General features: G+C 42.4%; 1 protein-coding gene across 1 annotated transcript in view; it reads left to right on the top strand.

Annotated features, from left to right (window-relative positions):
• Nucleotides 1–3,717: 3,717 nt before the first annotated feature.
• LOC130282274 (uncharacterized) overlaps nt 3,718–25,049 on the top strand; it is a 54,928-nt gene continuing 33,596 nt past the window's right edge. The window contains exons 1-2 of the mRNA XM_056530324.1: nt 3,718–4,048; nt 20,695–21,434. Coding sequence (XP_056386299.1) covers nt 4,000–4,048; nt 20,695–21,434 — 789 coding nt within the window. The 5' untranslated portion in view covers nt 3,718–3,999. The remainder of the gene's footprint in view (nt 4,049–20,694; nt 21,435–25,049) is intronic.

Below are 25,049 nucleotides of genomic sequence, written 5' to 3'. Positions count from 1 at the left end.
GAAGAGGAAAGCGAGCTCTCTCGAGCCCATGCAGAGATGGTGCCGTTTCGCGGGTAAAACTGCTTGGTCATGCCATTTATTCAAAAGCACACATCAGCACAGTGGATTGTGGGGGAGAAGAGGAAAGTGAGCTCACTTGAGCCCATGCAGCGATGGTGCCGTTTCACGGGTAAAACTGCTTGGTCATGCCATATATTCAAAAGTGCACATCAGTACAGTGAATCGTGGGGGAGAAGAGGAAAGCGAGCTCACTCGAGCCAGTGTAGCAAAGGTGCCGTTTCGCGGGTAAAACCACTTTGTCACGCCGTTTATTCAAAAGCACACATCAGCACAGTGGATCGCGGGGGAGAAGAGGAAAGTGAGTTCACTCGAGCCCATGCAGCGATGGTACCGTTTTGCAGGTAAAAATGCATGGTCACGCCATTTATAGAAAAGCACACAGCAGTACAGTGGATCGCGTGGGAGAAGAGGAAAGCGAGCTCACTCGAGCCCATGCAGCGATGGTGCCTTTTTGCGGGTAAAACTGCTTGGTAACGCCATTTATTCAAAAGCGCACATCAGTACAGTAGATCGTGGGGGAGAAGAAGAAAGCAAGCTCACTCGAGCCCATGCAGCGATGGTGTCATTTTGCAAGTAAAACTGCGTGGTCACGCCATTTATTCAAAAGCACATAGCAGTACAGTGGATTGTGGGGGAGAAGAGGAAAGCGAGCTCTCTCGAGCCCATGCAGAGATGGTGCCGTTTCGCGGGTAAAAGCACTTGGTCACACCATTTATTCAAAAGCACACAGCAGTACAGTGGATCATAGGGGAGAAGAGGAAAGCAAGCTCACTCGAGCCCATGTAGCGATGGTGCCATTTTGCAGGTAAAACTGCGTGGTCAAGCCATTTATTCAAAAGCACATAGCAGTACAGTGGATCGTGGGGGAGAAGAGGAAAGCGAGCTCTCTCGAGCCCATGCAGCGATGGTGCCGTTTCGTGGGTAAAACTGCTTGGTCATGCCATTTATTCAAAAGCACACATCAGCACAGTGGATTGTGGGGGAGAAAAGGAAAGTGAGCTCACTTGAGCCCATGCAGCGATGGTGCCGTTTCACGGGTAAAACTGCTTGGTCATGCCATATATTCAAAAGTGCACATCAGTACAGTGAATCGTGGGGGAGAAGAGGAAAGCGAGCTCACTCGAGCAAGTGCAGCAAAGGTGCCGTTTCGCGGGTAAAACCACTTTGTCACACCGTTTATTCAAAAGCACACATCAGCACAGTGGATCGCGGGGGAGAAGAGGAAAGTGAGTTCACTCGAGCCCATGCAGCGATGGTACCGTTTTGCAGGTAAAAATGCATGGTCACGCCATTTATAGAAAAGCACACAGCAGTACAGTGGATCGCGTGGGAGAAGAGGAAAGCGAGCTCACTCGAGCCCATGCAGCGATGGTGCCTTTTTGCGGGTAAAACTGCTTGGTAACGCCATTTATTCAAAAGCGCACATCAGTACAGTAGATCGTGGGGGAGAAGAGGAAAGCAAGCTCACTCGAGCCCATGCAGCGATGGTGTCATTTTGCAAGTAAAACTGCATGGTCACGCCATTTATTCAAAAGCACATAGCAGTACAGTGGATTGTGGGGGAGAAGAGGAAAGCGAACTCTCTCGAGCCCATGCAGAGATGGTGCCGTTTCACGGGTAAAAGCACTTGGTCACACCATTTATTCAAAAGCACACAGCAGTACAGTGGATCATAGGGGAGAAGAGGAAAGCAAGCTCACTCGAGCCCATGTAGCGATGGTGCCATTTTGCAGGTAAAACTGCGTGGTCACGCCATTTATTCAAAAGCACATAGCAGTACAGTGGATCGTGGGGGAGAAGAGGAAAGCGAGCTCTCTCGAGCCCATGCAGTGATGGTGCCGTTTCGCGGGTAAAACTGCTTGGTCATGCCATTTATTCAAAAGCACACATCAGTACAGTGAATCGTGGGGGAGAAGAGGAAAGCGAGCTCACTCGAGCCAGTGCAGCAAAGGTGCCGTTTCGCGGGTAAAACCACTTTGTCACGCCGTTTATTCAAAAGCACACATCAGCACAGTGGATCGCGGGGGAGAAGAGGAAAGTGAGTTCACTCGAGCCCATGCAGCGATGGTACCGTTTTGCAGGTAAAAATGCATGGTCACGCCATTTATAGAAAAGCACACAGCAGTACAGTTGATCGCGTGGGAGAAGAGGAAAGTGAGCTCACTCGAGCCCATGCAGCGATGGTGCCTTTTTGCGGGTAAAACTGCTTGGTAACGCCATTTATTCAAAAGCGCACATCAGTACAGTAGATCGTGGGGGAGAAGAGGAAAGCAAGCTCACTCAAGCCCATGCAGCAAAGGTGCCGTTTCGCGGGTAAAACCCCTTGGTCACGCCGTTTATTCAAAAGCACACATCAGTATAGTGGATAGCGGTTAAGAAGAGGAAAGCGAGTTCACTCAAGCCCATGCAGCGATGGTGCCGTTTTGCGGTTAAATCTGCTTGGCCACGCAGTTTATTCAAAAGCACACAGCAGTACAGTTGATCGTGGGGAGAAGAGGAAAGCGAGCTCTCTCGAGCCCATGCAGCGATGGGGCCGTTTCGCAGGTAAAACTGCTTGGTCATGCCATTTATTCAAAAGCACACATCAGTACAGTGGATTGTGGGGGAGAAGAGGAAAGCAAGCTCACTCGAGCCAGTGCAGCAAAGGTGCCGTTTCGCGGGTAAAACCACTTGGTCACGCCGTTTATTCAAAAGCACACATCAGTACAGTGGATCACGGGGAAGAAGAGGAAAGCGAGTTCACTCGAGCCCATGCAGCGATGGTGCCGTTTTGCGGGTAAAACTGCTTGGCCACGCAGTTTATTCAAAAGCACACAGCAGTACAGTTGATCGTGGGGGAGAAGAGGAAAGTGAGCTCTCTCGAGCCCATGCAGCGATGGGGCCGTTTTGCGGGTAAAACCACTTGGTCACGCCGTTTATTCAAAAGCACACATCAGTACAGTGGATCACGGGGAAGAAGAGGAAAGCGAGCTCTCTCGAGCCCATGCAGCGATGGGGCCGTTTTGCGGGTAAAACTGCTTGGTCATGCCATTTATTCAAAAGAACACATCAGTACAGTGGATTGTGGGGGAGAAGAGGAAAGCGAGCTCACTCGAGCCAGTGCAGCAAAGGTGCCGTTTCGCGGGTAAAACCATTTGGTCACGCTGTTTATTAAAAAACCCACATCAGTAGATCATGGGGGAGAAGAGGAAAGCGAGCTCACTCGAGACCGTGCAGCGACAGTGCCGTTTCGCAGGTAAAACCGATTGGTCACGCATAAGGCGTGACCAAGCGGTTTTACCCGCGAAACGGCACCGTCGCTTCACAGTCTCGAGTGAGCTCGCTTTCCTCTTCTCCCCTGCGATCCACTTTACTGTTGTGTGCTTTTGAATAAGCTATACTTCGTTGGCAACTAAAGGGTGAGTGCTGTGCTGAAGTTTTTCTCTACATATGTTGATTTTATTATGCTGGATGCACCGCAGAGCGTGTGCTAAGATTGTGTAATGTTTCAGGCATTTCAGGGGTGCTCTCCTAACAGAGGTAGTTTCAACCCATCCAGTCATCTTGGCTTATCAACCAAGGGAGATACATTCCTCAGGGCTGCTCCCTTTTTTTCAGTCCCTCCTGGCTGGGAGCCACCTACAGTTCAGAACAGTCTCTGAAAGAGCCAGCACTGATTGAGCTTTTAGCTCAGTTTCCTCTGTGGCAGAGACAAGAATCCAGGCTCCAGTTCCTTCTCCAGCTGGAGAGCAAGCTCTTCTTAGATAGCTGGCTGTACTCACTGCAGTCAGGGAGACCTCAGCAAGGCTGACAATCATGGATACTGAAGGAGAAGCGGAATACTTTCTAGCCTTACACTAAGCAAAGAGGATTCCACAGCACAGGTTCCAAGTCACTACACTTTGGAGAGACACCCAAGTGAACAGCAAGCTGCCACAGTCTGCTTGAGCAAGGGGGACAATGTTTAACTGGCACAAAACCTTTGCTATCTTGCCACATTGGAAGAGAGGTATGGCTTATACTTCATGCTTTAATGTCTATACAAAATTCTTATTAAATATACTAAAAAATTATAATTTTTTACATTTCTGGTTTCAGTGTATATAATGCATGTTATTATTTTTTTTATGTATTCATATTATTAATTTAATCATATATAGTAGAAAAAATAGGGTGTTTTATAAGTGTTTGAGACTGTACCCTTGAAAAGGTAACTTACCCATTAGCCGCTACATAGTCCACGTTGTAAGTGCATCTTTTACAAAGTAAATTCATGGCTATGATGGTTATCATAGAGTGAAATAAAGCACATTTCAGTGGATTTATTGCTGGGCAATAAATTGGTAGTTAAAGGATGAGAACACTGCAATAAAATTGCCCCAGATATATTATTAGCTGTCATGTCTTATTATGTATCCACAGAAGCAAGAAATGTGTTGTCTGTATGTGATGTCAAATCTGTGGAAGGATCTATCTATCTATCTTTCTATCTATCTATCTATCTATCTATCTATCTATCTATCCATCTACTGTTTCTGTATATACGTATATACCCATGAGCAGGGCTTACAATTGGTCTGTCCCTTGCTAACTGGTTCAGATATACAAGAGTGCCTACAGCTATAACATCAGTACTGGCCAAAATACACCTGATTTTCTGTCACTGCTCATAAGTCACAGCTTTATTGTTAGATCCTAATCCTAATGTCATACACCCAGGGTTAAAGTCTTGCAGGAACACGTAGGAACTGAGTTCCTGCACTTTTTCAATAGCAGCAACACTGTTCCCATTAACAGGAGTCCTGCAGGACCAGCCATTGAGTGGAAATCTTAGGTGAGTTACCGCACTTTTTCCCCCAGGACTTGACCCCTGCATACACCTAATTGCCAATTCCCACATGTCTGAATTATCTCTAATCAGGAACAGTGATCCCTCAACTTACAATGGCCTCAACATACAATGGTTTCAACATACAATAGTCTTTTCTGGACCATTGTAACTTGAAACCAGACTCAACTTACAATGTACGGACAGTCCAGATCTGTGAAACGTGTCAATGGCTGGAAGAACAGACCAATCAGAATGGGCATTTACACCTGTACTACTGAAGTGCATGCACTGACTGGTGTCTGGTAGCACCCCCTACAATACAGGGAGGTATTACACGTTCTGTACTCTTTACCTGGGCCAGGGTTAGCTGCTCCTTTGGACACCAGGTGAGGGCGGCTACATTTTGCGTGTACTGTAGAGGACCCTGAAGAAGCTCTTGTCCTCTATATAGACCAGTCTTTCCCAACCAGGGTGCCTCCAGCTGTTGCAAAACTACAACTCCCAGCATGCCTGGACAGCCTTTGGCTGTCCAGGCATGCTGGGAGTTGTAGTTTAGCAACAGCTGGAGGCACCCTGGATGAGAAACACTGACATAGACAATGATTTACAGCTCTCAGCAGATCTTTCTTACTTTTAAATGTAAGAATTTGCTTTATCTGTATTAGTTATTGTCTTCATGGGCTTCAGAACCAATTACCAGGTTTCTATAGAGTTATGGTCTCAACATACAATGGTTTCAACATACAATGGTCGTTCTGGAACCAATTAATATTGTAACTTGAGGGAACACTGTAAAATCATATGGCCTTTTACAGATAAAATCATATGTCCTTTTTACACCATTTTACAATGTATAGAAGTAATTTATATTAATTATTGAGTACATTTTAATCATAATTCATGACTTTTCTGCTAGTGTCCCTGTTGACATCCTTCATAACAATATAGAACTGTATTCACGTGTGTAATTGTTATTGAAAGCAGTCATCAAGCAGCTATAATAACAATTATTAAAAGTGTAAAGTATTCAGAGTACAGTGATTCATAACTATAGTACACAGATATAGCAGTGATAGCAGTGCTTGGTATGTCTGCGCGATTGGTTGGGATTGTATGTAGTATGTCTTGTTTTACATTGGACCACACTTTTTGTATTTGTATTGTTATTAAATTTGTAGTGTTAGAAAGAAAAAAAAAGGATCTGCTTTATTTCCCAGAAAAAGTTCCACATCTGTCCATGGGCTGTGTCTAATATTGCAGCTCATTTCCATTAGATTAAACTGTAATACCAGATGCCGCCATCTTTGGATCGATAACACCGATAAATGATTGTTACATCTGTGCAGAATACAACATAACAGAAACTAGATAAAATAGGATTCTCTACCGTATTACAATTGGCTTTCAATGGGGGAACCCGTTACATTGTGAAGAATTGCGCAAAGTTAGCATAAGCATGGAGTTTGACTAAAGCAGGAGACCCCCTTTACATAATAATTGTCCCTATAAATTATCGTAAACTATGTAGCTTTATGAATAAGAGAGAAATCAACATTAAACAAACAGACAGGTTAAAGGGGTACTCCGGTGAAAACCATTTTTTCTTTTAAATCAACTGGTGGCAGAAAGTTAAACATATTTGTAAATTACTTCTATTAAAAAAAATCCTAATCCTTCCTGCACTTATTAGCTGCTGAGTACTACAGAGGAAATTCTTTTCTTTTTGGAATGCTCTCTGATGACATCACGACCACAGTTCTCTCTGCGGATGTTATTAGAATAATAATAATGCTTTATTTATTGTTGTCCTTAGTGGGATTTGAACCCAAGTCCCCAGCACTGCAAGGCAGCAGTGCTAACCACTAAGCCACCATGCTGCCCTTAGCATACATCTGCTATGCATGGTTGCTAAAATGGACAGAGATGTCAGCAGAGAGCACTGTGCTAGTGATGTCATCAGTGTTCCAAAAAGAAAGTAGCATTCAGCAGCTAATAAGTACTGGAAGGATTAAGATTTTTTAATAGAAGTCATTTACAAATATGTTTAACTTTCTGACACCAGTTGATTTAAAAGAAAAAAGGTTTTCACCGGAGTACCCCTTTAATTTATGTAACAGTAATTGTATGATTTTAGCAGCGAGCTTGATCAAAGGGATTGTGGAAACAGCAAGGTGCCAGTGCGCAAATGATGGACATCCTACCCCCTATAACATCTGTCTAAACAGGACTGGAAACTCTTTAATGACAGTGACTCACCCCCCTGCCGAAACACTGAAGTCCCATAAATGATCTTATCTCCCCCTGATCATAAACCATTGATTCTAAAAACAACCTTTAGTCTGAAGCCTCAAATAAGGAAAATAATCTGATGAAATCCTTTCAACAGCCTTAAATCATGTTACAGATCAGGGTCTTCTTCACAGTGATTAATGGATGTACCGCAAGACAGCACAGGGAGGGTTCTTCCAAAACAACACTTTTAAAGCTGCCTATTTCCTTTACAATTTGAAACACTGTTGACATGTTACCCTTTAATCTTCTTTAGATAAGTCTTAACATGCCCATAACATCTTATCAGACTAGACACTTGAAGATGTGCATGGTGTTTTCTACTGAATTCCAAACAGGGGGATCTATAGAGAACACTACAAAGGCAGGTTGGTCAGTGTATCAGTACAATAGGTGATGATGTGTAGTGTTATCCAGTGAACCCAACAGAGACACGCTGCCATATAACCACAGCCAAGTGACCGTTTCATGTAATAATGGTGGCGTCGCATGCATGTGGTATTCTTATCCACTGACCATAACTGAAAAAGTGGTGAAAACATTGGCTTAATGTAGTCACACTTGTCTCAGATCCGGTTTGAATCCTATTGTTGAAACACTAGTGAAGTCAATAAGGCTTCCTGGATCTCAGGTGCTAAAACATCTATTGTAATCTTTACTAGAAATTGGCCTGTCACTTATTGTTCCGTATAAGCTACAGACTAAAATGATCCCAAGATTACTTCGCCAAAATGTTTTCCTATTTTATTAGTAGTTAAAGGGGTATTCCAGGAATTTTTTTTATTTGACTATGCTACAGGGGCTGTAAAGTTAGTGTAGTCCATAATATAGTGTCTGTACCTGTGTGTGACGATTTCTCACAATTCTTCTGTGATTTTCACTCCAATATTTATTTTTAACAGCATACAAAATTACTGTTGTCTCAGATTTTTCCCAGCTTGCAATGCGGCCGAGACCTGACTCACTAGTCAGCTGATGACAGGGAGCCTGTCTGCTTCAATGGGTGGAGGGATCAATCTGCAACCAATGCAACAGCTGTAGGCACCCTGATTTAAAACCACAGGTCTGCAGCTCATTTATGTTTCAATGGGTGGGGTGGCTGATGTGTGGGAGGGAGGAAAATGGAATGGTGGGATTTGTAGTCAAAAAAATGAAAAGTCAAACAGGAAATACCAGTTGACAAAAAGCTAGCCACAGTGTTATGGTAATCTCATGACATAGCCATTTAGCCCCAAGACAAGCGCAGATGCTTCCTAAGCATGTCCATTACTGTCTGCCAGGTAGGTACTGAAATCACCTAATGATGAATAACCCCTTTAACTGCATAGAATATTCCTTTAACCACAGGGTCAAATCTGTCACCTAGGAAAGGTACTAAAAAGTGCGGCATTTCCCTAAATAATGTTCTTTATTCCCACTGTGAAGTGTCAAGGAGGCGTGGCCACAGGCTAGGTGCCCTGTATTGTAACACTTATTTCTGTTGTCCTAGCCCCTCCTCTTCTTCTTGGTTTGACAGACAGGGCCCTCCAAGTCCTGCTGCAATCCTGCACATACACCAGGCGCATGCGCAGTGATCTTGCCGGTTTCACAATCTCACTGCCATCTCTGTCAGTTTACTAGAGCTAAGAATTGCCCCACTCTATCTTCCGAATGCCAAGCGAATTGACAGTGACAGCGCACCCATGCTAAGGTAATGAAGCTGTCAAGCTCACAGCGCATGCACACTGTTTTAGCTGGGCCTAGATAGGGTGGGCTAGGAAAGTGAGGAGAGGCCTCACAGAATGGGGCACCTAAGGACAATGGCAACACCTCCTTGTTGCTTCACAACAGGTATAAAGAGAAGATGCAGCCTCAGATAACAGGTACTGTAAACTGCAGGTACTCTTACCTCATTGTGCTAATACAGTGGTCCCTCAAGTTACAATATTAATTGGTTCCAGGACGACCATTGTATGTTGAAACCATTGTATGTAGAGACCATAACTCTATGAAAACCTGGTAATTGGTTCTAAAGCCACCAAAATGTCATCCAAAAATAGGAAAAAGTGAGAATTAAAGAAAAATAAGTAGATAACTAATATAGATAAAGCAAGTCCTTACATATAAAAGTAAGAGAGATCTGCTGGGAGCTGTAAATCACTGTCTATGTCAGTGTTTCCCAAGCAGGGAGCCTCCAGCTGTTGCAAAACTACAACTCCCAGCATGCCCGGACAGCCTTCAGCTGTCCGGGCATGCTGGGAGTTGTAGTTTTGCAACAGCTGGAGGCATCCTCTTTGGGAAACACTGGTCTATGTAGAGGACAGAAGCTTCTTCAGGGTCCTGTACAGAACACGCAATGTCCTAAAAAAAGTAAAATGGAGCCGCCCTTATCTGGTGTCCAAATGAGCTGCCAAACCTGGTACAGGTAAAGAGTACAGAACATGTAATACCTCCCTGTACAGTAGTGGGCCCTACCAGACACCAGGCAGTGCATACGCTTCAGTAATACAGGTAAAAAGTAGTACAGAACATGTAATACCTCCCTGTACTGTAGTGGGCCCTACCAGACAGCCAGCCAGTGCATACACTTCAATAGTACAGGTAAAGAGGGGTACAGAACATGTAGTACCTCCCTGTACTGTAGGGGGCGCTACCAGACACCAGTCAGTGCATGTACTTCAATAATACAGGTAAAGAGGAGTACAGAACATGTAGTACCTCCCTGTACTGTAGGGGGCGCTACCAGACACCAGTCAATGCATACACTTCAGTAATACAGGTAAAGAGTAGTACAGAACATGTAATACCTCCCTGTACTGTAGAGAGGCGCTACCAGACACCAGTCAGTGCATGCACTTCAGGACTACAGGGGTTTTTCCAGTAAAATGTCCATTCTGATTGGTCGGTTCTTCCAGCCATTGACACGTTTCTCAGATTCCATAGCATTGTATGGTGAGTCTGGTTTCCAGTTACAATAGTCCAGAAAAGACCATTGTATGTTAAAATTATTGTATGTTGAGGCCATTGTAAGTTGAAGGATCACTGTACTTATTTACCCATATCAGTAGCTTTAAACCCTCTCCTTATTAAGGACACGGGCATGCTTATCTGAGCATGGGGGAGGGATTAGTCTAAAGCAAGCATAGGCAACCTTCATTACTGCAGATGTTTTGGACTACATCTCCCATGATGCTTTGTCAGCATTTTGGCTGTAAGAGCACCATGGGAGATGTAGTCCAAAACATCTGCAGCGCTGAAGGTTGCCTATGCCTGATCTAAAGGAATAGTTGTTGGCCAAACAAGCCTTCTAAGTTGTAAGGCCAGCTTTAGGCAGTTTTTTACTATATGTTCCCCTTCCCCTCTTACATCTTAATTCTTGAATGATAAGAACTGCAGCAGCATCCCCCTCCTTATTCCAGTCACTGTTATTGTGAAATGATGTGTGATGATAAGAAACATGCCACCTTGTCCTAATTACATTTCATGTATTCCAACATACAACCAATAAAGGCGCTTACTAATATGGATACACATGAATGTTATTCTGGGTTAGATTATTCACCATTACTGAATATTTGCTCCTGGATAATAGCCACTTAAGCAGATAAGGATGATGTGATTTATGATACCTGAAAGGCAAATGAGTGATAATAAAAGTGACAATATTGGGAAAGAATAGTAAACAAGGTTGCATTTCACTTCTTGTCTCTCACACTCTCTGGTTGTCCTTGTCATTCTACTTCTGACCTTTCCTTCTTTTTCTCTTTCATCACCTTTTCTCCTTTTCTTTCTCGCACTTACGGGGATTTTACTACTATTGGCTTAAAACGTTGTAAAAGAGTTTAGGAAATAAAACTATCTGCAGGAAATATTCGATAAAAATACATAAAAAAAAAAACCATTAAATTAACCTCTTAAAGGGGTACTCCCACCCTAGACATCTTATCCCCTATCCAAAGGATAGTGGATAAGATGTCTGATGGCGGGGGTCCTGCCGCTGGGAACCCCCGCAATGTTGCATGCGGCACCCACCTGTTTCTTGTCCGGAAGCGCTGGAGGGTCTCGACCACGGGAACGGAAGTCCGTGATGTCTGGACTCCGCCCCCGTGTGACGTCACGCCCCGTCCCCTCAATGCAAGTCTATGGGAGGGGGCGTGACAGCCGTCTCCCATAGACTTGCATTGAGGGGACATGGCGTGACGTCACACGGGGGCGGAGTCCTGACGTCACAGACTTCAGTTCCCGTGGTCGCGACCGAGACCCTCCAGCGCTTCCGGACAAGAAACAGGTGAGTGCCGGACTTATGTGGCTTATGTTCCTGGAGGCTCTGTAAACAGAAAGTTGTACAATTTGGCAACACATATGGAATGGTCAGATAAGTCCAAACCTAGATGCTTATATATAGACAGGCAGATATATCAGCAAGTACAGCCTGCATGTTTTCAAGGTTGTTCACATCTTATTATCCGGTGGATTCCTTCTTCTTTATTTAACAATGTAGGTACTTAGCATGAAGATTTGCACCAAATAAAACCGATTTCTAGTAAGACTCTAGTAAGGCTGCATTCACACCTCGTTTTTGCAATACGGTTGCCGTATCCGGTTTGATTTAAAAAAAAAAACACGTATCGAACCGTAGTGCAAACCGTATACATAGACATTTCATTGTAAACCGTATGCCAACCGTAGCATCAGGTTGTGTACGTTTTGCATCATTTACGGTTGTATGCGGTTTTTAATGGTACACCAAACCGTAGTCTACTACGGTTTTGTGTCCCGGTCAAAAACCGTATCCAACCTGCATACGGTTATTTTAAAATGGAGTTCTATGGTAACCGTATGTAACCGTATGTGCATCCGGTTACATCCGGTTTGCACAATATGGTGTTTAATTTTTATTTTTTTTTGGAAATTCAATAAAAAGAAGTAGAACTTTATTTAAAATGTTGACTAACTTGAAAAACCGTATATATTTTTTTTCAAGAAAAATGTATTAAAATGTTTGCAAACGTATATCCGTTTTTAAACCGTATACAGTTTAAAAACGTGAGGAGGCATATACGGTTGCATACGTTTCGGTCCATTTCGGTGACATAGGTTTTTTTAACAGAAACTGAATACGGCAACAGTATTGCAAAAACGAGATGTGAATTCAGCCTAAGACATATGGAAATCTCTGCTATTAGGAAACTGAGATAAGGGAAAACCAGCAAAAAGGTAACAGATAAGGGCATATAGATAGCAATGGAAAATGAGGATAAATTAAGAAAGACTTAAGATGGTGTTGAAGGTTAAATAGGTTTGCTGGGAAACACCCCCATTGAACACATTTAATTTATTTAAATAAGGAGCCAAATTATAAACATATTTTTTATTTTAACTTAAAAAACTTATTTAAAAAAAAAAAAAAAAAAAAAAAGATTTGCACTTTTCCCTATACTGTGTCCATTTTACTAAACGTGCCTAGGTGGACATGTATTCCCCAAACCTCTGCTTTTTCCTCAGCATGGTCTCATCCTTGGTGATGCAGAGGAATCACTCATTTGGTGAACCTGCAGCAAAAGGGCATTCTCCGAGGACAAGCAGAGAAGATCCCACATATACATTTGTGGTGAGCTTAAGGGGTATTGGTGTCTGGGGTGTTGCGGAGGGGTAGTGTAGGGTATAGGATTAACCCTTAATTGTCGTGACGCCAGGGTGCGGGTTCCTCAATACAATAGTCCTACTGCCACCCGTCGCAGAAATGATAGGGAGGAATAAAGGAATGTCCACAGCAGAAGTTGAAGTAAACCAGGAATAACTTTACTGCGTATTTTATGCAATTGCAGATAACAGACAGTCTTTTGTAAGAGGACCGTGGTACAGGCTCCTCACAGGTTTGCTGGGACTTTGTAGTTGAATGAGCTTGGATTTTTTAGCCACTGTGCTACTGGATTTAGGGGTGATTTGGGTTCAGTAGTCACACAGGATTTGTAGGTTTTGAGCTGGAGTAACTCACGGTTTTGTGGCTACTGAAGAATAGGCTTCAGGCCTAGCTTGAATTGTAGTAGATGATACAGACCTGCTTTCTTCAATCTCCAGGAGATAACAGAGATGCTGCTGCTTTGAGTTCAGCAGGAAGAAGCAAAATACCCAAATTAAGTGGCAGCAGCCCCTTATATATGGAGGGGGCAGGTACAAAGCTCATTGGTTCTGCAAACCTGTCCGTCCTGACCTAAGGAACTATGGGTATGTCACATGAGCCAAAGGTCCTTAAACCAAAGCATAACATCATTTATTTACAGTCACATGACCCAAAGGTCCTGTACACAAATACACTATAATAAAATATAATAAATATATACATTTATAGACATTATTGAGAGGCGACTAGGGGTTAGCCCTCCAGGAGATCCCTACCAGCATGGAGGGACTCTGGCTGAGGGGACACTGACAGAGGGACAGGACCAAGTCCGGTACCGGGACACCACACGTCTGCTGATCAGTGCTGGGGTATTTTCGAGTGTATCTGGAGGCCTATTTTTTGTGCAGCTTGGAGGATAATATGATTGCTAACACAGTGCTGTACAGAAGTACAAATAATAAAAGAGCAGGTTACACAGTACAACACTGAAGCTCAACAGCAACAGAGGAAAAAATTGATGTTGTCTACTTTGTATAGACAAAATACAAACGTGGAGACCCTATACACCCCATACATAAAAAAACACTTGCCAATTATTAAATCTATACACATATATGGTCATAATATATTTATTGTTCCCTTTATATATTATATGAAAAGGCTTTAAATAACAAATATTTGTCAATGATGTCTATCCATCAGAGTAATTGGAATAGAGGACAAACGTAAAAAAGGAGTTTTCTATAAACATATTGATGACCTATTTTCAGGATTTGCCATCTATATCCATTTGCCTGCTTGATATAGCTGAGGAAGCCGGATCTATGCTGTGAGCAGAGGCGGAAGCAGAGGGCTGCATTCACTGTACAGTGGTTCACACAACCGGCTTGTCCGCTCACACTTCCTGTATTTTGTCTCTGCACAGGGACACACAGGCAGTATCTGCAGGGATAAGGCAGTATTTTTTCACCCAAAAATATACACATTTTTCAACCAATGTGCTTTTCAAATATACATATAATGTTATTATCTACATTATATAATACATTTTTGAAAATGACAGTGCCCATTCAAGTTAACTAATTGTAAAACAGTTCAGGGCCATCAGGGGGGTACACCCAGTACCCCAGTCAGGGGGGCCCTAAAGCTGCCGGAGCTGGCACGTCCCTGCATGTGCATAACTGGACTCTTCACCTGGGGGCCCCATCGTACCTCCTGCGACTGGGCCTGCAGGTGAAGGGGGGGTGCCCGCAGATCCAGGACATCCGGGACGACCGCAGCTTTCAACACTGAGTGCACCTTTAAGACGCACACAGTGTAGAGCATGCGCTCGGCTGCTGCGGCTGACGTGACAGGAAGGAGTTGGCGGCTCCGGCCTGTCACTCCAGCCCGGGCCTCCTGTGCAGCAGTGGCTTGTGAGAGGCTGTCAGCACAGGAAGCAGAGAGAGAAGAGGAGCGACAGAAGCTGCGCGGGAATGAGGCAGAGGTGAGTGGTGTTTTGGTTTTGTTTTTCCATGGAGCTGTGTGAGGGGCATTACTTATATGGGGGCAATGTGAGGGGGCATTATTATGTATGGGGGCCATGTGAGGGAGCATTACTATATATGGGGGCAATGTGAGGGGGCATTATTATGTATGGGGGCCATGTGAGGGAGCATTACTATATATGGGGGCAATGTGAGGCGGCATTAATATGTATAGGGCCCTGTGAGGGGGCATTACTATACATGGGGGCAATGTGAGGGGACATTGTTATGTATGGGGGCAATGTTAGGGGGCATTATTATGCATGGGGGCCATGTGAGGGGACATTACTAAATATGGGTGCAATGTAAGGGGGAAGTTTTATGTATGGGGGCCATGTGAGGGGGCATTACTGTATATGGGTGCAATGTGAGGGGGCATTATTATGTGAGGGGGCATTACTATATATGGAGGCAATGTGAGGGGGCATTATTATGTATGGGGGCCATGTGAGGGGGCATTACTATATATGGGTGCAATGTAAGGGGGCATTTTTATGTATGGGGGCCATGTGAGGGGGCATTACTGTATATGGGGGCAATGTGAGGGGGCATTATGTATGGGGGCCATGTGAGGAGGCATTATTATGTGAGGGGGCATTACTGTATATGGGGGCATTGTGAGGTTGCATTACTATGTATGGGGGCCATGTGAGGGGGCATTATTATATATGGGGCAAAGTGAGATGGTGTGATTATATATGGGGACCATGAGAGTGGACATTATAATGTATGGGGGCAATGTAAGGAGGCATTATTATATATAGGTTCAATGTGAGGGGGCATAATAATGTATGGGGGCAATTCGAGGGGGCATTATTATGTATGGGGATTTGTACTGGGACATTATTATATATGGGCGCAATGTGAGGGGGCATTATTATATATGAGGGCAATGCATCGGGCATTATAATATATGGGGCAATGTATGGGGGCATTATATTATATGGGGGCAATGTGAGGGGGGATTTTAATGTATGGGGGCATTACAAGCTGTGTAAGGGGACCCAAAATTTCTGATGGCAGCCCTGAAACAGTTAAAGTTATGTCCATAATGTCATAATGAATACCTAATATCAGTGCAAGGAAGAAACAAAACAACAGAGGTTACTTAAAGGAGTTCTGTAGTGAAACATAACATAGCCCCTATAACATAGCCGACCCCCACACAGAGCGGCAGCTGACATGCCCCCTCCATGTATCCCATACAGATACATGGAGGGAGTGTGTCGGATGCAGCTTCCTGCGGGGGTCGGAACAGCCGCTTCCGGTAGACTACCAGGGCCCCGTTCAGGAGATGGTGGGGGGTCCCACTTGTCAGAACCCCCGCCATCTATAATTTATCCCCTATCCTTTTGATAAGTTAGGTTTCATATTAAAACCTGGCTGAGGTAAGAGAGAGTGCTGTTGTTTTCTACTTGCTCTTCTTCTGGCTTCCAACCTCCCCATTGTTGTATGTGGATAAACAGGATACATACATTGTGTAAAGTGAAATAGTGCACTGTGCAGAATAACATGATTGTGTACTGCAGTGGATGTACAGTACTCTAAAAGTGACGTTTTCTTCTCCAGAGGATGATAGAACAATGCTTACTTTATTCATCCAAGCCAAAGATGTTCCTGTTCATTAATGAACTTCCTTTTATTCTTTTATCATCCATGAAATCTTCTAAAATCAATTACATATGATAAAGTCAGTAATTACATTGGCACATACAGGGGAACATGTAACAGCAGTCTAAAGTATAGTACAAGTACAGTGTGCTCTGTGCAGGTATGTAGATGTACTTGTTTTCAGTTACTCTTATAATGTTCTGATTATTATAGAAACTCACTCTATGAACACCTGGGGCACTTATTAAGACAACCCATGGACATCATAGGGAGGGGACTCCACTTATCCATTAGGCCATGTCCACACAAGCGGAATCCAATGGAAAAATTCTGTTGCAGCCTAGTCCCATTGCTTTCAATGGGATGCTGCTGCACTCTGCACAAGGCGGAATTTCCAAAATATCTGCAGCAGAAATTCTAATTCCGTCTTTTGATGTAAGAATTGACACTTGGTAATGGATTCCTGTCAATGGAGATGACACATTATCAAGCGGTCCTAGCACCGTCATGTTCCAACCAGTGCCCACTATTTGTAGAATGTCCACTCGTGTTCTCAAGGTGGACATTGAGCAAAACATTTGGTTGTGTGAAAATGACCTTAGCCATAATGAAGGTCGAAGCTGTGGTGGACCCACCCCATGAATGTTCTACACTAATAGGGATTAATTTAAATAGCTGGCATGTACTATTACATTACCCGTTCCCAGCTCCCCCCCAGCAACACTGGAGTTTTCTGAAGCCAGACCCACAGCTGATAGTCGAGCTGAATTCAATAAAAAGGGTTGTCAAGGGGAGTGAACACCTCAAAGGGGTACTCTAATCTGACACCTCTGTCTATGTCAGGAACTGTCCAGAATGGGGATTTGATCCTGCTCTGGACAGTTCCTGACATGGACAGAGGTGTCAGCAGAGAGCACTGTGGTCAGACAGAAAAGAAATTCAAAATGAAAAGAACTTCCTCTGTAGTATACAGCAGCTGATAAATACTGGAAGGATTAAGATTTGTATATAGAAGTAATTTACAAAGGGTACCTTTCATCAAAAAAAACTTTTTGATATATTATAGATTAATGTATGCAGAATTACTTTCTAATAGCATGTTATTAAAAAATGTGCTTCTTTCTATTAAATTTTACACTTTAAAAAAAATGACCACTAGGGGTCTCCCTACCAGTCCTTCTTTATAGATTTCAGACTCATGCTGGAGTCCTAAATCTCAGACTGCAGCCGGGACACAGACAAGCTCAACACTGCTCCCTGGCACTGAGCAGTACTGAGTTTGTGTTCTGGCTGCAGTCTGAGATTTAGGACTCCTGCATGAGTCTGAAATCTATAAAGAAGGACTGGTAGGGAGACCCCTAGTGGTCATTTTTTTCAAAGTGTAAAATTAAATAGAAAGAAGCATATCTTTTAATAACATGCTATTGGAAAGTTATTCTGCATACATTAATCTATAATATATCAAAAGTTTTTTTGATGAAAGGTACCCTTTAATAAAAAAAAAAATTCCTCCGGAGTACCCCTTTAAACAACATACAGACATAACAGCAATGCAGAAATAGTATATGTATTTTAGAATTTGTATATATTGAGCTAGAATTTACCTACATGTTAGTTGTTCTGACACACAACACCCATTATACTGTATTATATTTGTACAGCAAGCATGTAACCAATGTGTACCAATCCTATACTAATAATTAGGTTGACATTTGAAAATATGATTACATTCTATAATGGGTTGTAACTCAAGTATATGAGACAATTCAGGATCAAAGCTGTTTATTAGCAGAGATGCATTAACATTCTTATCACAATATCAGCAATGGCCATGCACAGTAAGTACGGCAGACATGTTTAGGGCTATGTAAACATCTATTAAGGAAGCATCATAACAAGTAGGTCTTGTTCTGAGCAAACATTTTACTTACTTCCCTTTTATTAACTCTAAACACGCTGTGGGTTGTGGATTCTGATCAGCCAAGTGAATAAACATTGATTTTGCCATGATGACAGTGGCAATGGGTGGGATATATCAGGCAGCAAGTGAGTAGTCCGTTCCTGTTTGGGATCTGTTCAAAGCAGCAAAAATAGCAAGGCAAGGATTTTTATAAGCGCCATATTGTGATCACTAGACAACACAGATTTCTAAAACAGCAGGTCCTGTGGGGTCTTCCAGGGATGCAGTAGTTAGTGCAGATGACTTATTGATGCCCATTGGGGGGGGGGGGGGGGGTAAGGCTACTTTGTCTGGTCTGATCTCACAAAGTAGCTATTGCAGCACAAATTGCTGAAAAAGTTATTACTGGCTATGATAAGTGTCAACATACAGGGTAAAACATCTTTATGCTCATGGGGCTGTGTAAATGCACAGTCAGAATACTCCACCCCTAGATATCTTATCCCCTATCCAAAGGATAGGGGATAAGATATCTGATCACAGGGGTCACGCCCTGTTTCGTTTTCTATGCTTCATCAGGGGCATGTGCTGCACCAAACAAAGAAACCATGAACACTGTACCAGTGAGCCCTGAACATGTTACTATAGCCAATAGTACCAACAAGTAACATTGCATTAATGCACCATAAAGGTATTAAAAATACTAAAAGCTAAGTCAGTTAGTTTTATTTACTAAATACGTCCTAGCAATATCCACATACATTCAAGAGCAATGTATGTTTGTCACGTTTGTGTGACTACTTTTTCTGAATCATCTCTTAGGCAGGTCACATACATTGTAGTAGTCCGCCACATAGCCAAATAATGAGGGGACAATTCCACGCATTGCTCTGGTTTTGTGGTTTGGCTATACATTTTTTACAGGAGGGCGGTGGACAATAACCGCATCACAAAACCCATGTAATTTGTAATAAAAGGTGCAGTTTGGTTTTACACATACTACTACAAGGTGTGAACTCAGCCTTTAGATCAGCAGGTGTATGTTGGATTTACTTTGGGGTGTGAGGAAATTTAACATCTCAGTTCAAGGGAATGAAGGTTCCTTTTATTCTTTAAGATGATTTTTCACATTGTTTCTATGAACTCCTGTAAAATTACAGAAGAAAAAAAAAAGGTGCATATTGAAATATGTAAAGAAATAGTATCTGTGATATTTAATACATGTTTTCCAATAGAAACGTTTCTAGGCATTGTTCTCACATGTTGAAAAGTTTTCTCTACAGAACCAGAGGAGTCAGATTATTATTAAGCTTAGTGGCCAGACTCCGCCCCTCAATGCAAGCCTATGGGAGGGGATCGTGACATCACACGGGGGCGGAGGCGTGATGTCACACGCCGCTCGCCCTGTAGTCGCCGGTAATCAGTCCCGGAGCAAAAAAAACGATATAAAAGTTTTATTTAAACAACAAGTTATTTCTTAACCAATTCTATTGCATAAGAGATAAATGGAGTCTGATCAAGCAGTTGTCTTTGGATTTAACCATATACAAGCATTGTATGCATATGTAACATAACACAAAAGATCTATACATTTATGAAAAACAAAATGTTTTTGTCTTTTATATTTTCTTGCTCAGCATAACAAATGGACTCTATATGTCGACGGTGAATGAAAACATTATGATGATCAAAATGTGAAAAGGAAAAACTAAAATAATCTTAATTTTTAAGGCCAAAAGGGGTACTCCCGTGGAAAACTTTTTTTTTTTCTTAAATCAACTGGTGCCAGAAAGTTAAACAGATTTGTAAATTACTTCTATTAAAAAATCTTAATCCTTCCCGTACTTTTTAGGGGCTGTATACTATATAGGAAATGCTTTTCTTTTTGGATTTCTCTTCTGTCACAACCACAGTGCTCTCTGCTGACTTCTGCTGTCCATTTTAGGGACTGTCCAGAGCAGCATATGTTTTCTATGGGGACTTTCTCCTGCTCTGTACAGTTCCTAAAATGGACAGCAGAGGTCAGCAGAGAGCACTGTGGTCATGACAGAAGAGAAATCCAAAAAGAAAAGCATTTCCTCTGTAGTATACAGCCGCTAATAAGTACTAGAAGGATTAAGATTTTTTTAATAGAAGTCATTTTCAAATCTGTTTAACGTTCTGGCACCAGTTGATTTTAAAACAAAAAATCCACCCCTTTAAACATTACCCTTTAAGTACCCCTTTAAACATTGCATATAAAAGATAGTGTTGCTAAACTAGATTTGAAATCACCATGTAGTCCTTTCCCCTGCCATGGCCTCTCACTTCTTCCTGATTGAGCAGTTGCTCAGTATTAAGCTCCCAGAATGCATTGCTTTCCCTCAGCTCTTCAAATTATTATTTTTTTTCACAGGGAAGAAAAGTGACTTGTCTGAAGGGGAAGTAGTTCTGACATATATGAAGAAATTGATAAATGATTCAGAAAATGACTCTTTAAGCGCTCATAGTTTAAATGGAGACCGATTTGATCACACAGATGCGTGTTCAGATTGCCCATCCGATGTTCCCGCTAAAGATAATAATGCATGTGAACTGCCCATGTGTGACCCTCTTCAGCAATTCAAGAGGTTGTATAAGTTTGAGTCAGAGGATTCTGGGGTTGAGATGCCAAGTGGAGCCAACTCACCTTCTACTCCTAAAGGTTCTGAGAAAAGTTTTGTAATGCACAGTAGAGATTCGTCTTGTGATTCTGGAGTCCTAAGTGCATCTTCATCACCTACTGTAGGCCACATGGATATAAATGCCGGCACAACTGTGGACGTGACAAACACTTTCCTTTCTAACGTAGAACAATTTCAAGAACACACGGACAATGGTAAAGAAGAGGGTGATGACAATGAAAATAGTGTCGAAGATTTTATCGACTGTCAAGAGGAAGAGCTAGACTTACCCCCATGTAGTGAGGAAAATGAACCTGCAGCCATCACTTTGTTTGACACAGAGCTTTCTTCTACAATGGACAAAGAGACCAAAGCCATGGATGACTTTTATAAAGATACTTTTGATGAAATCCAAAATTTGAAACAGTTAAAAAGATGCCCAACAAGTGACAGCCTGGATGAATATATGGATGAATGTTGCAGGATAAGTGAGGTAAGACCATTACTTCTACATGTAGGGCACTTGTCACCATAAATACATTATTGCTCAGTGGTTTTAGGCCTATAATAAGAGCTATATTACGTGAATTGATGTGTGCTGTAAAGAAGAGTCAGCCTGCTGCAAAGAGCCTATAAGAAGGCCCAACTATTGTGCCGGCAAGGCCATACAAACGAGTGCGGGATTGTTATGGCGGTCCTATCTCCCGTCATTTTTCATCCACACATCCCCTATTACATGGGGCAGCTAGTTTTTTTAGCTGATCGCCGGCCATACTACACAGGGTCATATTGGCCTGTTTAGCTAATAATCTCCCCATGTAATAGGGCTCTAAGTTGTTTAGTTATGAATGAAATATTGTTGCTCTGAAAACAATAAACTATTCTATTCATAAGGTAGTCTTTAGCAGAGAACAAACTATTCTCTGTTTATTGAAACAAAAGACAGACAGCGCTCCATAGTGTGATACCATTGTTGCACAAAGAGTAACTCAGGTGGATAACACACTTACCGCAATGGGTTACACTCCACCAAGTGCAACAATGGATCAAGGTGTAGAATAATGAAGATGAGGTGTCAGCAGCCACTCCACGTCTCGTTAAGTACAAATATGACAAAAGTAGAACTCCAAGGTGTGGACGGGATACAGAGGCGCTCGACAGCCAGGTAGTAAGACCAAACGTTTATTCACCCATAATGCAACGCGTTTCACAGCACAGCTGCTTCATCAGGCATGATGAAGCAGGTGTGCTGTGAAATGCGTTGCATTATGGGTGAATAAATGTTTGGTCTTACTACCTGGCTGTCGAGCGCCTCTGTATCCCATCCACACCTTGGAGTTCTACTTTTGTCATATTTATTCTCTGTTTCTGGAAGGGCACAAACATTTTGGTTCAACAGAAGGGAACACATTATTTATATAGTTGTCTAAAATTGGGGAGTGAGCTCCTTTAACACCTGTGAAAGTGACAGTGAATAAAAAAATAGGATGTCTGCCAGTGTCATAAAAAGATCTGAGAGGATTTTGTATTGATTAAAGGGGTATTCCAGGCCAAAACTTTTTTTTATATATCAACTGGCTCCGGAAAGTTAAACAGATTTGTAAATTACTTCTATTAAAAAATCTTAATCCTTCCAATAGTTATTAGCTTCTGAAGTTGAGTTGTTGTTTTCTGTCTAACTGCTCTCTGATGTCTCACGTCCCGGGAACTGTGCAGTTCCTATGGGGATATTCTCCCATCATGCACAGCTCCCGGGACGTGACATCCTCATTGAGCAGTTAGACAGAAAACTTCAGAAGCTAATAACTATTGGAAGGATTAAGATTTTTTAATAGAAGTAATTTACAAATCTGTTTAACTTTCCGGAGCCAGTTCATATATAAAAAAAGGTTTTGCCTGGAATACCCCTTTAATGTTGTGCTTTTTCATGGTGTTATAAAGTTAGAGCCTTGCAGTTGCTCACAGAGTCCCAACAGTTCCTTATTATAGGGCTATACGGATGCTATATAGCTTTGTATGGTGTCTCTGTGAGGTGTTGTATTGTTCCCTAGATGATGCTATCTAAATCCTTGTGATCAATTAGAAAAAAAAACTGTGTGTCCGTGTATGATATTGGAAGCACACAGAGCTACAGTAAGGGACCACTGGGATTTCTATGGGTACTGTGTTACGGAGCCATACAACATGGAAGTCTTGTACATCTTGTAGACTTGACTTTATGGTTCCAGGGAGTACTACGTTAGACTTCTTATAGCATATGGTTTGGTAGAAAAAAAATGAACCATAACATCTTTCCTGTTTTCAATCTGATATAATATCTGGTTGAACATTTGCCGTTAAAGGGGTACTCCGCTGCTCAGCGTTTGGAACAAACTGTTCCGAACGCTGGAGCCGGTCCCAGGAGCTTGTGACATAGTAGCCACGCCCCCGACCCCTCAATGCAAGTCTATGAGAGGGGGCGTGACGTTTGTCACGCCCCCTCCCATAGACTTGCATTGAGGGGGTGGGACGTGACATCATGAAGGGGCGGGGCTATGACATCACATGCTGCAGGCTCCAGTATTCAGAACAGTTTGTTCCAAACACTGAGCAGCGGAGTACCCCTTTAAAGGGTATCCACTACCCTGCACAAAGCTGTTGTCTGTGTTTAAGAAAGTAGAATTTACCTAGTACTGTCTCCTATGTGTAATTCAGTAAGTAGCTAAGAGCATTTCCCTGACACTTCTGTTAGTAGGGAGGGGCTGGCCAACAATATAGCTGATAGTAGTTAATCATTGCCAGGTAGTGCTATTGAATACATCTGTTCTGGACCGCTGACAAATAATGTCTTTTTGACAAAGGAAACTATTTGAGCTGCTAAGTATAGCATCCAAACCAGTAAAATGTGGCGGAACTTTTTACTTACTGGAGCTTATTTACCTGCCCAACAAAACGCAATGCCTGTTTACTGTACTAAAGCCAAAGGTGTATAAACTACAAAGGACAAGTGTTTTGATTTAACTTTATAATAAAACAAGTTCAAGACAATCGCTAATCCTAAAACTCTGGACAATCAAGAAGAATAAGGTTTTAATCCAGTTTACATCAATACTATTGGCATACAAAGAAGAGAGGGGACCCATCACAGTCATTAATATAGGTGCATCATTATGGGGCTGGATTTTTTTCACCCAAAACCGGAAAGCCTGGTGTTTGGTTTTCCCTCCACAGCCCCGTCTGAAAAAGAGAATCCTGCATAGGATCTTGCTATAGAGCAGCAGGGATATGGAACTAGCCAAACCTAGGCCCATTATTCTCAAAGGACCCATGGAGACTTTAAAAATGGCCATCTCATCTGATGTGTTCCCCTGTGGCCATTAGGAGGACTTGATTGATTCTCCTTTCTGGCTCAAAAAGGGCCTAGGTATTGGGCATAAATGTATTGGTTGTCTTCACAAATGTATAGTTGTGGTCATACAACTGATATTTAGGTCATTGCACATGTGTAATGCAAACCTGCTTTTATACGGTGTTGACTGCTTGAAGCATACCTGTCATATTACTTAGGGGCAAAGGTGTATGCAGTAATATGAGGAAATATTTCTTTACAGAGAGAGTAGTGGATGCATGGAATAGCCTTCCTGCAGAAGTGGTCGCTGCAAATACAGTGAAGGAGTTTAAACAGGTATGGGATAAGCATAAGGCTATCCTTCATATAAGATAGAGATAGGTATAAGGCTATCCTTCATATAAGATAGAGATAGGTATAAGGCTATCCTTCATAAAAGATAGGGACAAGGACGATTCATAAGTATTCAGAATAATGGGCAGACTAGATGAGCTTCTGTGTTACAAAAAAAAAAATGCTTATATATGTTACTCACTAGTCATGCAGATTCTTTACATGTCTTTTTATGTGTCTAGCTTCTGTATTTGACTCACAGATCCCTCTGATCTGCTGCTCACTCATTCTGACATCAGGGAAGGGCATGTCCAAGGCAAGCACTGAGCCTGCCTTCACTTACCATGCATTCATTTCCTCCTTTTATTTTCTGTGCTGGGTCTCTTTATCCTGCACTGCAGGCTTACTCCCCTCATGCTGGAGTCTGATAGGACAAGAGTGAGCACA

Source organism: Hyla sarda, chromosome 7, assembly GCF_029499605.1.
Source record: "Hyla sarda isolate aHylSar1 chromosome 7, aHylSar1.hap1, whole genome shotgun sequence".
In the NCBI taxonomy this organism is placed as follows: Eukaryota; Metazoa; Chordata; class Amphibia; order Anura; family Hylidae; genus Hyla; species Hyla sarda.
This window is presented reverse-complemented; position numbering and strand designations above follow the sequence as displayed.